This window comes from Artibeus jamaicensis, unplaced genomic scaffold (assembly GCF_021234435.1).
Source record: "Artibeus jamaicensis isolate MK-2021 breed Jamaican fruit bat unplaced genomic scaffold, CSHL_Jam_final scaffold_916, whole genome shotgun sequence".
NCBI classification, from domain to species: Eukaryota; Metazoa; Chordata; class Mammalia; order Chiroptera; family Phyllostomidae; genus Artibeus; species Artibeus jamaicensis.
Window position 1 is genome coordinate 54,361,049 of NW_026522059.1, and position 15,218 is coordinate 54,376,266.

Consider the following 15,218-nt stretch of genomic DNA (forward strand, 5'->3'; position numbering starts at 1 on the left):
ACATGTCAAGAACTATCTTGATAACTTTTATAACTAGTTTGATAACTTTTTGCACATAGGATCAATAATTCCTTTTATAAAAAGTTGTAATAAATCGAGTTTTTTAATTGTGGGAAGATTTTAGAACACTTTTAAAAATGACTTTAAAGAATTCTCCCTAAGAATAAAATTCATATTTCCTATAGTTCCTGTGTTCTTTTTGACAACAGTCTGAAAAGTTTGCCTATCTTGTGCCTCCTATTTTCTTTAAACCTGCCTTCTGTAAGGTTTCCTCATAGCTTACTATGGAACTGGTAACCATAAATTAAGTTGTTCTTTCTTAGACTTATTTATACTTTTAACAAGTGCCACATCTTGAGTAAGTTGTTTTTATTGGTCCTAAATTTGCGCCTAGTGTTTGATGCTGAGTTTTGGTGAAGAGCATGTATTCAGTTTGAGGAATTTATAGAAAGTTACTTTATAAACTATAAGTAGCTTTAATATATAAAATGTTTTTAATGATAATTAGTCTTTTAAAATAGGTTTTGATTTAATTTTTTTTTTTTACTTGTAATCTTTCTTGATTGGAATCTTAATATTTAAAAATATTGTCTCAGGGGTAAGAGTAACATTTGTAGACTACTTCATACTTTACAAAGTTCTTTAATATACAGTTTGTCACTTAATTTTTACCAAATCTCTTTTAGGTATTCTTCATCTCTCTAGTTTTACAAATGAGGTTTAGAAGTTAAGAAATTCATCCCAGTCTTGGAGCCAGGTTGCCTCTGTCCAAAGCTCCTGCTTCATTCATTACACTCTGTTTCCTATAGAGTCCCAGACATTCTTCTCTGAATTGCTTTAGTTATTTTTATTGTACTTTGTTCTTTCTTTCTTGATCTGTGGCAACAGGTGCTGTGGGAAGTATATAAGGAGGACTAACTTTTACTTCTTTTTTTATCCTGCTGCGGTTTCCATTTGCTTTGTGTTTTTTTGTTGGTTGTTGTTGATATTATGCCATTGCATATTACATCACTGTATTTTCACTAATTTTTAATCTGTATATTTATATAATTTACTGTTATTTTAACAGCTAAATATTAAATTGTGTTATAAATTGATGTTGCTCCTCTTGGAGATAGTTTTAAATCTGATTTTTTGATATTTTTTCTTTTAAAACCTAGAATACTTGTACCAGTGTTTATATAAAAGATAAAGCTGCTAAATGTAGAATTCCAGCCCTAGACCTTCTTATTAAGGTAATTTTTTATTTGTAAGTACATGCATTTTATATTAAACATGTAACTTAAAAAAAGTGAAAATTGGAGTTTTGGGGAGATACTGGAGAATAGGCTCAAAACACGTTGATGTGTGGCCTAAGGTGCACATTTTGCAGTCATCACTTAACAATACCTTGGTATTCTGTTCTCAGACTGCTGGGTAGCAAAGGAACTATTTGGGTTTTTGAGGGGAATGAAGGGGAAAAATAACTAAGAAATTTACTGCTCCTCCACTACTTTCATTATCCCTACTCTTAAAATTACTAAGAATTATCAGAATTCACCTCATTACATCTCTGAGTTTTTTCCTAAAACCTTCCTGTGAGAATGGGTCTGTATGTTGTATTTAAGTGAACATTGGGACTCACTCTCACTCTTACCTCTCACTTAGATGGATCTTTCTTTTTGCATCTCTAATTTGGAATTCTTTTGGGTCTTTAAATCAATTTCTGATTCACATGCAGTTGTGAAAAATTATACAGAGAAATTCCATGTTCTTCACCCAGTTTCAACTGTTCTTAAGTGCCTCAAAGAGAATGGTTCCAGGCATGTTACTGGTTTCTTGAGAAAGTAAAAATAAGTTTACACCATCTTCCCCTTTGAAACTCTCTTGCGTTCTTCCACCACGATCCTTACCCTCTGCCTCCCAAATAATCTGGCTCATACAAGTCCTGAAAGGCCAAACATAAATCCCCTAGAGACACATAATTTTGGAACTTTTGCTATATGTGGACTTAATTAGGTAGTTGATTCCTATTTGTATTCTTTTAGTTACTTCAGACTTTGAGAAGTTCTAGAGTCATGGATGAATTTAGAGTTGGGGAATTATTTAGCAAATTCTATGGAGAAGTTGCATTGAGAACAAAAATACCAGACACAGGTGAGATGCATTTAAGTGTTATTTTAAAATAGTTTAACAAGTTTACATTAAAAGTTTTTAATGTAAAACTTAGGTTTGTCTCTACCAGGGTGTTTACATATATGTCAAAAACTGTGAAACTTCTGCCTATAAAAATTTTAATCTTTACAACATGATTTCTTTAAATATAAATCTCACAATACATGTCAAATATTTAGTTTATAATACTAGATTTGCATAAAACTTATCAGGGAAGATTCTAGTATGTAAAAGTAGATATTTTATATGTTTTATTGTTACTTTTAAACTAAACATCCTCTCATTTTCTTTTTAATTTTTGTTTATTCAACTTATTTAAATGTTATTTTAGACCTTTATTTAAAATTTATTTTTCAGTTTTAGAAAAAATATATGAGCTCCTAGGAGTATTAGGGGAAGTTCATCCTAGTGATATGGTAAATCATTCGGAAAAACTGTTCCGGGCTTTTCTGGGTGAGCTTAAGACCCAGGTACGTAAACTTCCTGATATTCTGCTTCCATATTTTTGGTTGTATTTTTGTCTTTAAATGATAAAGTTATATTTTCCTTTTAGATGACATCAACAGTAAGAGAGCCCAAACTACCTGTGGTGGCAGGTTGTCTGAAGGGATTATCATCACTTATGTGTAACTTCACTAAAACCATGGAAGAAGGTACTGCTTGACTTCATTTGATTATCTTTGTTTATTCAAAAGTTATAGGTCCAACATAAATTGCCCATTTATTTTTTGAACAATTAAATCAATTTCTGATTCACATGCAGTTGTGAAAAATTATACAGAGAAATTCCATGTCCTTCACCCAGTTTCAACTAGCAATATAGTATGTTCATAGCACAACGAGAATATTGCCATTGATAAAACCTACAGACTTTATTCAGATTTCACTAGTTTTATGTGCACACATTTGTGTGTCAGTATGCATTTCTATGCAGTTTTATCCTGTGTAGTTTGTGTACCCCCACAGTCAAGATGTTAAACAATCCATCACCATAAGTTACATAAGTTTCTTTCCTGCTAACTTTCTGTAGTCACATGTACCTCTCTTTCTCCTCCCTGCTACTGCAGCCACAATTGCTCTATCTCCACTTTGAGTTTTGTTATTTCAAGGTTATATAAATGGACCCATAATATGTAACTTTTTGTGGCTGGCTTATTCACTTAGCACAATATCTTCAAGGTTCATCCAGGTCGTATGTGTTTCCAAATTTCCGTTTTTATTGATTATGCCATTACAGTTGTTCTATTTCCCCCCTTCATTCCCCTTCACCCTGCACACCCCTCCCCCACCATTCACCCCCCTTTAGTTTATGAACACGTGTCTCAAGTTCTTTAGATTCTATATTTCCCCTACTATTCTTGCCCTCCCCCCTATCTATTTTCTACCTACCATCTATGCTACTTATTTTCTGTACCTTCTCCCCCCTTCTCCTTTTCCCACTCCCCTGTTGCTAACCCTCCATGTGATCTTCATTTCTATGGTTCACTCCTGGTCTAGCTGTCCTCTTAGTTTGCTTTTGTTTTAGGTGTGGTTGTTGATAACTGTGAGTTTGCTGTCCTTTCACTGTTCATATTTTTTTATCTTCTTTTTCTTAGGTAAGTCCCTTTAACATTTCAAAGAATAAGGGCTTGGTGATGATAAACTCCTTGAACTTGATCTTATCTGAGAAGCACTTTATCTGCCCTTCCATTCTAAATGAAAGCTTTGCTTGGTAGAGCAATCTTGGATGTAGGTCTTTGGATTTCATGACTTGGAATACTTCTTTCCAGCCCCTTCTTGCCTGTAAGGTCTCTTTTGAGAAATCAGCTGACAGTCTGATGGGAGCTCCTTTGTGGTGACTGTCCCCTTATCTCTTGCTGCTTCTAGGATTCTCTCCTTCATTTTAATCTTGGCTAATGTAATTATGATGTGCCTTGGTGTGTTCCTTCTTGGGTCCAACTTCTCTGGGACGCTCTGAGCTTCCTGGATTTCCTGGAAGTCTATTTCCTTTGCCAGATTGGGGAAGTTCTCCTTTATTATTTGTTCAGATAAGCTTTCCACTCGTGGCTGTTCCTCTTCCCCTTCTGGTACCCCTATAATTCAGATGTTGGAACATTTAAAGATGTCCTGGATGTTCCTAAGCCTCTCCTCATTTTTTTAAATTCTTGTTTCTTCATAGTTTTAGTTTGGTCATTTTTTCCTTCCTTCTGGTTCACTCCCTTGATTTGAGTCCCAGTTTCCTTTCCATTGCTATTGGTTTCCTGTGCATTTCCCTTTATTTCAATTAGTTTAGCCTTCATATGTTCCTCTAATTTGTGACTAAAATCCACCAGTTCTGTGAGCATCCTGATCACCAGTGTTTTGAACTGTGCATCTGAGAATTTGGCTATTTCTTGGTTGCCTAGAGTGAGCCGTAATGTTTTGCTGTGTTTGCGCCTGTTAGGTATGAGGAATGGAGCCTTAAGTGTTCACCAGGGCGGGGTCACCCAGGTTGCTGGTTTGTGATGCTGTATGTGGGGGCGGGGTCAGAGAGAGACAATAGTGGTCCCCTCTGCTGCTTCCCACCACTGGGGCCTGTGTGGTCTGTCTCAGTCTCAATGCTCACTCCTTCGCTGGTTATCTGCATGTGAATGTGTGACCACAGTCAGCCCTCAGTGGGTCCGCCCGCTGCTACTCCACACCTGGGATCCGCCCACTGCTGCCTGCGCGCCTGGGTCACGCACCCGCGTAGGTCCAGTGGATCTTTCCTGCCTGACCCCGCTCTGCTGCTGGCTCTGCCCCTCTTACCCGTTTGGCTGAATGGTTAGTTGTTGTCAGACTTCTGTATAGTTCAATTTTCTGTGGTTTGGCTGTGTTTTTGTTGCTGAAACTATTGTTTTTAAACTTGGTTGTGAGAGAAGGAAGAGTGTTTCCACCTACGCCTCTATCTTGGCAGAAGTCCTAATATACAATTTTATAAGTGTGTATACTATATTTTTATCCATTCATACATCAGAGGACACTTGTAAATAGTGCTGCTGGAAAATAGGTGTGCAGTTTCTGTTGGAGTCCTGTTTTCTTTTTTTTCTTTTTAATATTTTATTTATTCATTTTTAGAGATAGGGGAAGGGAAGGAGAAAGAGTGGGAGAGAAACATCAGTGTGTGGTTGCCTCTTAGGTGTCCCCTACTGAGGACCTAGCCTGCAACCCAGGCATGTGCCCTGACTGGGAATCAAACCGGCGACCCTTTGCTTCACAGGCCTGCGCTCAAGCCACTGAGCTGCACTAGCCAGGGCCTGTTTTCATTTTTAGGTGTATACACCTGCAAGTTTGGATTGCTAGATCATATGATCATTCTGTATTTAATTTTCTGAGGAATTATACTGTTTTCTACAGCAGCTGCCCTATTTTACATATCCACCGGCAATATACAGGGGTTCCAATTTCTCCCCATCCTCACCAATGCTTGTTATTTACTGCTTTTTGATAATATCCACACCAGTGGATATGAAGTGGAGTCTCACTTTGGTTTTGATTTGCATTTCCCTTATAATTAATTTTGAGTGTCTTTACATTTGTTTATTGGCTTTGTTTATTTTCTTTGGAGGAATATCTGTACAGGTGCTTTGCCTGTTTTTCAATTGGATGTATTGACTTTCATTATTGAGTTGTAGGAGTTTACATTCTGGATATCAATTCTTTATCATATACATGATTTGCAGTTATTTTCTCCTATTCCAGTGATCTTCAACTGTCGTGTCATGGCATACTGGAATACTGCAAGAATTTTTAAAATGTGCATGCAATACCTAACTATTTAGTAAGGGGCAGTGACCTCTTTTCCTGTAGATTGTCTAATATGGGTTGTCCAAAAAAGTTTGTTCATTTTTTTTTCCCATAAGATGGCCCTAGTAGCACTTAGTTGTCTTTAACTTCATTTGAAAAAATTTTGTTAGATTGAATTGTGACAGCATGCATTTAAAAAAATCAGAACTGTTAAATTTTTGTGTAGCCATTTTAATATTAAAAATGGAAAAAATAAGCAGCATCTTCGGCATATTATGCTTTATTATTTCAAGAAAGGTAAAAACACAACTGAAATGCAAGAAAAGATTTGTGAAGTGTATGGAGGAGGTGCCGTGACTGATCAGACATGTCAAAAGTGATTTGTGAAGTTTCATGCTGGGGATTTCTCGCTGGACCATGCTGCATGGTTGAGTAGACCAGTAGGAGTTGATAGTAATCAAGTTGAGGCATAAGGTGAGAATAGTAAATGTTATACCATGTGGGAGATAGCCGCCATAAAATATCCAAATCTACTAAGTTACTACGTGTCTTTTATTTTATGGAGGAAACTAAATGAACTTTTTTGGCCAACCCATAAAAGACGGTGACAATAGCCAACATAACAATAGCTGTCCAGTGTGAATGAATCAAAATTATACCTATTTTTGGGGGTCAGGTTGGCAAAAACTATAATATCTTTTATGGCATGCCACAGAATTTTATTAATTAGTTTATGTGTGCCATGAGGTGAAAAAGGTTGAAAATTGCTGTCCCATTCTACGGGTTGGTTACCTCTTCACTCTTGATTGTGTCCTTTGATGCACAAAAATTCTTTAGTTTGAAGTCCAATTTATTTGTTTTTTTTTCTTTTGTTGCCTGTATTTTGGGCATCATCTATGAAATCATTGCCAGATTAACTGTCAAATTATTTTTGTGCCATTGTGTGGGTCTGTTTCTGATTTGTTTTGTTCCCTTGGTGCATTATGTGTCTGTGCCCCTGCCAGCACCACGCTATCTTTTGATATTAACTATATAGTAAGCCTTAATGTCTAGCACAGATTAAGTCCTCCCATTTTATTCTTTTTTTAGAGTCATTTTAGCACTTTCAGGACTTTGTTATTTCATGTCCATTTTTTAGTAAGTTTGTATCTACAAAAAACAACTGCTTGGCAGTTTTTGTACATGCATTAATCTTGGACATTAATTTGGAGACAATTGACCTCTCTATTATGTTGAGTTTTTTTTAATCCATGCACACAATAAATATATCCCTCCATTTGTTTAGATCTACTTTGATTTTTTTTCATCAGCATTTTCTAATTCGTAGGGTCCTTGATTACCAACATAAGATTCTGTGTACTATACCTTTCTTTCTACATATTACCTGTATTTTTTGGACAATAAGACTCACCTAGGTCTTAGAGGAGGAAAATAGGAAAAAATTTGAAGCAAAAAATGTGGTAAAATATTTAATAACAATAACATAATATTCACATTTTCACATTTCGTAATGTAAATGTAAAGCTACCTTCGGAGTATATGACACACCCCTTTTCCTCCCAAATTGGAGGGGAGTACATCTTATAGTCTGAAAAATACAGTAAATTGTGTTCTACTAAAGTATCTCAAAAAGATTTAGAGGATAATCTAGCTATGATAGTATTATAAGTGTTATGAAATGAATTTCCTTTTTAAATAATTTTTTGTTATTCAGTCATAGTTGACATACAATATTATACTGGTTTCAGGTGTACAGTGTAGTGATTAGACATTTATATAACTTACAAAGTGATCACCTCAATAAGTCTAGTACCCACCACATAGTTATTACAATATTGACTATATTCCCTGTGCTGTACTTTACATCTCTGTGACTAGTTTTATTTACAGCAATTTGTACATCTTAATCCTTTCCCCTTTAGACCAGTTCCCCTAAACTCCCCTTCCTTCTGGCAGTCATCAGAATGTTCTCTGTATCTATGTATGAATTTCTGCTGTTTATTTTGTTTTTCTAATTCCTCATATAAGTGAAATCATATGCTATTTAACTGGCTCTCTCTGACTTATTTCACTTAGCATAATACCCTCTAGCTTCATCCATCTTGTTGCAGAAGCAAGATTTCATTTTTTATGGCTGAGTAATAATTCCATTGTGTATATGTCTCTTTTTTACCTATTTGTTTATCAGTTGACACTTAGGTTAGTTCCATGTCTTGGCTATTGTAAGTAATGCTACAATGAAAATAGTAATGCATGTGTCTGTTTGCATTAGTGTTCTGACTTTCTTTAGATAAATACCTAGAAGTGAAATTCTTTGTCTCTTGTTATAGCCTTTGTTTTAAAGCTCAGGTGGCAAACACAAGGCCCATGGGCCGAATCGGGCCCTCTACCTTGTTTTATCCACTGGCACCTTGTTTCTACCCGTCAGCAGCACCAAGCTCCTTGCCCCTAGTTAAGGAGTAGTTACATTTACACAGTGCTAAATTACATTCGGCCCTTTGAAGGCAACCACAAGGCTGATGTGGCCTCCCCATGAAAATGAATTTGATACCCGTGTTTTAAAGTCTGGTGTAAGTATTGCTTACCATAGCTTTTTTGTTTCTATCTGCATGGCATATCTGTTTTCATCCCTTTACTTTCAGTCTGTGGTTTTTTGATCTGGGAGTGAGTTTCTTGGAAACAGCATATGTATGGGTCTTGTTTTTTCTCATCCATCCAGCCACCTTCTGTCTTTTGATAGGAACATTTAATCCATGAATATTAAAGGATTTAGTGATAGGTGTGTGGTTGTTGCTGTTTTATTCTTCATATATTTTTTTTATCTTTTTCCCCCCTTTTTCTTAAAGATGTCCCTTTAACATTTCTTATACTATTGATTTGGTGGTGGTGAACTTCTTTAACTTTTTCCTGTCTGAGAAGCTGTTTATCTATGCTTAGATTCTAAATGATAGCTTTGCTCTGTGTATAACAAATGTGGTTGTATATTCTTGCTTTTCATCACTTTGAATATATTGTACCAATCCCTTCTGGCCTGCAAAATTTCTGTTGAGAAATCAGTTGACAGTCTTATTGGAGCTCTCTTGTAGGTAACTAACTGTCTTTCTTTTGCTGATTTTAAGATTCTTTTTTTGTCTTTGACCTTTAGCATTTTAATTACGATGTGTCTACATGCAGTCCTCTGTGGGTTCATCTTGTTTGGAAGCATTCTGTGCTTCCTAGGCTTGTAGGTCACCTGGTTAGGGAAGTTTTTTTGTCATTATTTCTTCAAATAAGTTTTTAATTCCTTGCTGTTTTTCTTCTCCTTCTTGTATCCCTGTAATTCTAGTATTGTTATGCTTGACGTTACCCCAGAGGACCCTTAAACCACCCTCATTTTTTAAAGTTTTTTTTCCCCTTTTGCTGTTCTGATTAGGAGTTTTCTGCCACCTTGTCTTCCCAATCTCTGATTCCATCCTCTATAGTATAGAGTCTGTACCATCCAATCTACTATTGATCTCATCTAATGTATTGTTAATTTTTTATTTATGTTTTGTATTTACTTCTACATTTTTTAATCTGTTAAAGTTCTCATGGAGTTCATTGCACATACTTACAAAAAGTTTGAAGTCTGTGGTAAATTGCTTGTCTCTATTTTATTTAGTTCTTTTTTTGGAGTTCTGTTCTGATCTTTCATTTAGGACATGATTCTTTGTCTCCTCATTTTGATTGCCATCCTGCATAGATCTGCTATATATTTCCTAGTCTTAGTAGGTTGGCCTTTCTTAGAAGGTGTTCTGGGGGCCCCAGGCTCCTTAGTTACTTGAGCTGAGTGCTCCACATGCGTCCCTTGTGTGGCTTGTGTGCACCCTCCTGTTGCAATTGAGCCTCGGTTTCTGTGGCACCTAAGTAGGAGCTTGAATTGGCCGTCAAGCTGATTGGCTGAGGACTAGCCATGACTCCAGTGGAGGAGCTGTTGTACAGAGGCTGACCCCAAAGAGCAAGATTTGTTTTAGCAAGGCTTTGGTATCTGCCAAGTCTGCCATTTGGGTTTGTTGTTTCTGGAGGTAGTTGTGTGATGCTCTGGTGTGATCTGTAGTGATCACCGGTTATGTTGGTTCTGGGCCTCTTACGAAGAGGGGCTCTGGTGCAGGCCAAGATCAACCTCTGTCCGGGGCCACCTGCTGTGAGCTACGAAGTGATCTGCAGATGGTTGCCACTTATGCTACTCTTGGAGGGGCCTGGATAGAGTTAAGCTGTGAATTGAGGCCACTGCCGCTAGTTTCAGTTTTGGAGCTGCCTAGCAAGAGGTACATGGCATGCTGAAGCTAGATGTTACTTGTTTGGGGCTTGTGAATTTTTGAGAGATTTTACAAAAATCCCCAGTATTAGCCAAGAAATATGGGAAAGCAACTGGAAATGGCTTCAGTGGGCCTGCAAGCTGGGTGAGTCAGGTCTCTGAATCATCAAGGTGCAGTGAACAGTGTTAGGCAAGTTGATGGAGACTCAGGTATGCGAGAGCTCAGCAAAGGAATAATGGCTTCTGCCATCACTTCTACCTGGGAAATAACTGCCCCTCCAGCCCCTCACTCTGCAGCAACAACTTATTTCCTCCTCATTTGTCCATCGTGCTTTTCAAGCTGCTGCTCCCGCCTCAGAGGTTAGAATGATCGAGTCTGTCAGCAGTTAAGTTCATGCATGGGCCTTTTAAAAGTAATGGGCCCTTCAAGAGTCGTGCTACCCTGACCGGTGTAGCTCAGTGGGTTGAATGTCGTCCTACAAACTGAAAGGTCTCTGGTTTGATTCCTGATCAGGGCGCATGCCTGAGATGGGGGCTAGGTCCCCAGTGGGGCATATAAGAAGCAACCAATTGATGTTTCTCTCACATATCAATGCTTTTCTCCCTCCCTTTCTCTCTCCCTTCCCCTCTCTCTCTTAAAAAAAAAAAAAAAAAGCCTGGGACACTCTACGTTATGTCTCACTCAGCCACTAGTTTTCATAGCCATAAGTGATGGGGACTTCTCTTTCTTTACTAGTGTCCTGGGATGGGGAGCTGGTGTGGGGCTGGATCGCTTGCTCCTTAGGGGGAACCTCTGCAGCTGATGTATCCCTCTTGATTTTTAATTGGACTCTGAGAGATTATCTAGCAGAGTTTGTAAGTGATGAGTTGAAATACAAATTTATGTCTTTATTATTCCAGATTTTTTGTCACCTTACTGAAGTAATAACTACATAGCAGTAATAACTTGCAGTTCTCTAGGTGAATTGAACGAGAGGAAATGTTACTCCTAAATTTACAAGAGACGGTAGGGTTAATATAGTTGTCAGGCTGTCTGAAATAAAGTTGTTAGTTGTAAAGTCATTTGTGAGGTTTGTCAGATAATAGTATTATGATTTGTAACAGAGGCTTCTTTTTGTTTTTCCCCCAGAGCCCCAGACTTCAAGGGAGATTTTCGATTTTGCATTAAAGGCAGTTCATCCTCAGGTGGGATTAATATTCTAATTCTTTTACAATTGAGACTAATGATTGTCACACATTGATGGTTTTGTTTTTTTTTAATAGATTGATCTGAAGAGATATGCGGTGCCCTTAGGTAAGATTCTATATTTATTTTTTAAAGATTTTATTTATTTATTTTTAGAAAGAGGAGAAGGAAGGGAGAAACATCACTGTGTGGTTGTCTCTTGCACACCTTGCACTGGGGACCTGGCATGCAACCCAGGCATGTTCCCTGACTGGGAACCCAACCGGTGACCCTTTGGTTTGCAGGCTGGCGCTCAGTCCACTGAGCTACACCAGCCAGGGCAAATTCTATATTTAATAAGGTAGAATATTTCGGGTTATTAAATGACTGCCTTTGGTAAACTTAAACTACAAATAAAAGTTAATGAGGCTCTAAGCCCGATACCTGGATGTCTTGACTCAGGCCAATGTGCAATAAAGCTGCCGATTTAACAAAAAGAGAGGGGTGGGGAGAGAGAGAGAGAGAGTGATAACATCTGTGATGTTGCACATAAAACTATTTACAGGGAGGCTTTTAAGACTTTGTTTTTAGCTCACAAATTTTTGTTGAGGTAGTCAGATCTAGATTTCATGATTTAAAAAAAAATTAAGAGTATTTTTAGGGGATCCAGGTGGCTTGCTCCTGTTTCTGACCTTTGTTTTGGGGGTCATTGGCCAAATCATGGGCCTGTTGATTCAAATGGAGGATGGGGGGCAGGATCTCTAGGTCATTATAGTGTAGTGATACTGAATCTTCATGAACACAGTTAATTTTGACATGTACTGAAGCTTAATTCTTTATTGTGCCTTTTGTGGTCCTATTTTAAAGAAAATGATTTTTGCATTTTCAGCTGGCTTATCCTTATTTACCCTGCATGCATCTCAATTTAGCACCTGCCTTCTGGACAACTATGTTTCTATATTTGAAGTACTGTCGAAGTGGTGTAGCCATACAAACGTAGAATTGAAAAAAGCTGCACATTCAGCTCTGGAATCTTTTCTGAAACAGGTACTAAAATGTAACTTACATGTAAAAAAAAGCTTATGCAAAAAATTAAATTCCAGTCTTGTGCATACACATTTGATAAATAAATACAAGTTTATTCATTAGCTCTGTAGTATTTTAAGAAAAAAAGCTTGGTCATTGATTAACAACATAAGTAACATCAGGACTGAAAGAAAGATAGGAAGACACCAGGTCTGATCCATACCTCAGAGCCAAGATTCTTCGAAAGTGGCAATGAGGAGCAAGAAGGAAAGAATGGCTCTGATGTCTGGGCTTCTTTGAGCCGGGGAAGCCAAGTGGGGTTGAGGAAACAAATCTCCTGGGAGGTGAGGGATACCTATCATGTTAGGATAAGTTGCTTGTGTTTCTGTTACTTCAAGAACAAGGAGACCCCATTTACTTTTGGGTATTTTTCATCTGGATAGAATGTGGTTGCAGAATTTGAGCCTTCCAAGTTTGGAAATGTGCCTAAGTTGGCTAAGGAGAATGTGCTTGTGATAGTGGTTCTGAACATCTAAAGGTATCTGGAAATACCTGCTGTTAGGGCTATGTTATGAAATGAGACTTCTTAGGTTGGCTTTAGAGTAAAATATTGAAAAGTCACAATAAAAGTTTTTTGGGGAGCAATGTTTAAGTGGTAGTTAAATTTATAAGCTACTTAATGAAGAACAATTTGAACTATGGCACAGATAGTATTTCATTCTAGGGACATATAATTGTTTGTTTATAGACATTTGATAGTTTCCAGTTTGGGACTATTTGAAATAAAATCACTAAGAACATTTGTGACCAAGTATTTTTGTGGACATATGTTTTCATTTCTCTTGAGTAAAAATCTAGAATTGTTGTGTCACATGATAAGTGTATATTAAACTTTATAAGAAACTACTGAACTCTTCTTCAAACGGGTTGCTTCATTTTACCTTCCAACCAACAGTGCAAGACAGTTTCAGTCATCCCACCTTCTTACCAACATCAGGTTCTGTTGGTACCGTTTAGTCCTTTTTATGGGTTTAAATGTTAACCTAATATGGCTTTAACAGTTGTGGTGACAGTTGATAATGATCCTTTTTTTGCTGTGGTTATTAGCCATACTTGCATCTTGTTTTGTGAAGTATATATTTTGCTCATCTTAAAATTTGGTTGTATGTATTTTTATTAGTGAGTTCTAAGAGTGCTCTGCATAATTTGAATACAAGTCCTTTTCTAAAAATACTGCAAATATGTTTTCTTCTGGCTTGGCTTTTTATTTTCTTTAAAAATTTTTTAAAAAATTTATTCCATTGTTGTTCAAGTACAGTTTTCTGTCTTTTACTCCCATCCCAGCCACTCCCCCAAGTGCTCCCCACCTCCCTCCCATTTCCACCCCCCTTAGTTTTTGTCCATGTGTCCTTTATACTAGTTCTTGTAAATCCTTCCCCTTGTCCCCTGAAATTCCCTCCCCTCTCCCCATTGGTCCCTGTCAGCCTATTCTCTATTTCACTGTCTTTGGTTATATTGTGCTTGCTTGTTTGTTTTGTTGTTTAGGTTCCTGTTAAAGGTGAGATCATATGGTATTTATCTTTCACCGCCTGGCTTATTTCACTCAGCATAATGCTTTCCAGTTCCATCTGTGCTGTTGCAAAGGGTAGGAGCTCCTTTCTTTCTGCTGCGTAGAATTCCATTGAGTATATGTACCATAGTTTTTGATCCATTCATTTACTGATGGGCACCTAGGTTGCTTTGAATTCTTGGCTATTGTAAATTGTGCTGCTATGAACATTGGGGTGCATAGGTTCTTTTGGATTGATGTTTCAGGATTCTTAGGATCTAATCCTAGCAGTAGAATTACTGGGTCAAAAGGGAGATTTATTTTTAGTTTTCTTAGAAAATTCCATACTGTTTTCCATAACGGTTGTACCAGTCCGTAATCCCACCAACAGTGAACTAGGGTCCCCTTTTCACCACAACCTCTCCAACACTTGTTTGTTGCTTTGTTTATGATGGCCATTCTCAATGGTGTGAAGTGGTATCTTATTGTGATTTTAATTTGCATCTTTCTGATAGCTAGCGATATTGAGCATTTTTTCATGTGTCTCTGGATCTTCTGTGTCCTTGGAGAAATGTCTGTTCAAGTCTTTTGCCCACTTTTTAATTGGGTTGCTTGTCTTCTTAGAGTGGAGTCGTGTAATTTTTTTGTACATTTTGGAGGTTAAACCTTTGTCTGAGGTATCATTGGCAAATATGTTTCCCATACAGTTGGCTCTCTTTTTTATTTTAATACTGTTTTCTTTAGCCATGCAGAAGCTTTTAATTTTGATGAGATCCCATTTGTTTATTCTTTCCTTTATGTCCCTTGCTCTAGGGGACATATCAGTAAAAATGTTGCTGCATGAAATATCTGAGACTATTGGTTAAGGACATTCTATAAATTTCAGAGGTGTAGCATTATAATTTGATATTTGTGCATTCTCTTGTGTGCTCACCAGCAGAAGTCTAATTTTCATTCCCTAGCATACAAGCATGAATATATGATCCCCTTTACCTATTTCACTCTTCTCCTCATCCTCTTCCTCTGTGGTAACGCCTATTCTGTTGTCAGTATTTCAGTTTTTGTTTGTTTATTTTAATTTCACATATGAGTGGAATCATTGTTTTTTGTCCTTTTTCATTTATTTCACTTATCATAATACCTGCAGGATCTATCCACTTTGTCACAAGTGGCAAGATTTCATCTTTTTTAATGGCAGAGTAGTATTTCATTGTATATAAATATATCACACCTTTCTCCATGTATCCGTCAGTGGAGCCTTAGGTTGTTTTCATAACTTAGCTATTGTGCTTAATGTTGTAATG

General features: G+C 37.2%; 1 protein-coding gene across 3 annotated transcripts in view; it reads left to right on the forward strand.

Annotated features, from left to right (window-relative positions):
• The window catches only part of PRKDC (protein kinase, DNA-activated, catalytic subunit), a 220,451-nt gene that overhangs the window by 2,411 nt on the left and 202,822 nt on the right, over positions 1-15,218 (forward strand). For all 3 annotated transcript variants that reach the window (XM_053660916.1, XM_053660917.1, XM_053660918.1), the window contains exons 4-10: positions 1,161-1,235; positions 2,028-2,136; positions 2,512-2,624; positions 2,708-2,807; positions 11,304-11,359; positions 11,438-11,468; positions 12,229-12,386. In XM_053660916.1, coding sequence (XP_053516891.1) covers positions 1,161-1,235; positions 2,028-2,136; positions 2,512-2,624; positions 2,708-2,807; positions 11,304-11,359; positions 11,438-11,468; positions 12,229-12,386 — 642 coding nt within the window. The remainder of the gene's footprint in view (positions 1-1,160; positions 1,236-2,027; positions 2,137-2,511; positions 2,625-2,707; positions 2,808-11,303; positions 11,360-11,437; positions 11,469-12,228; positions 12,387-15,218) is intronic.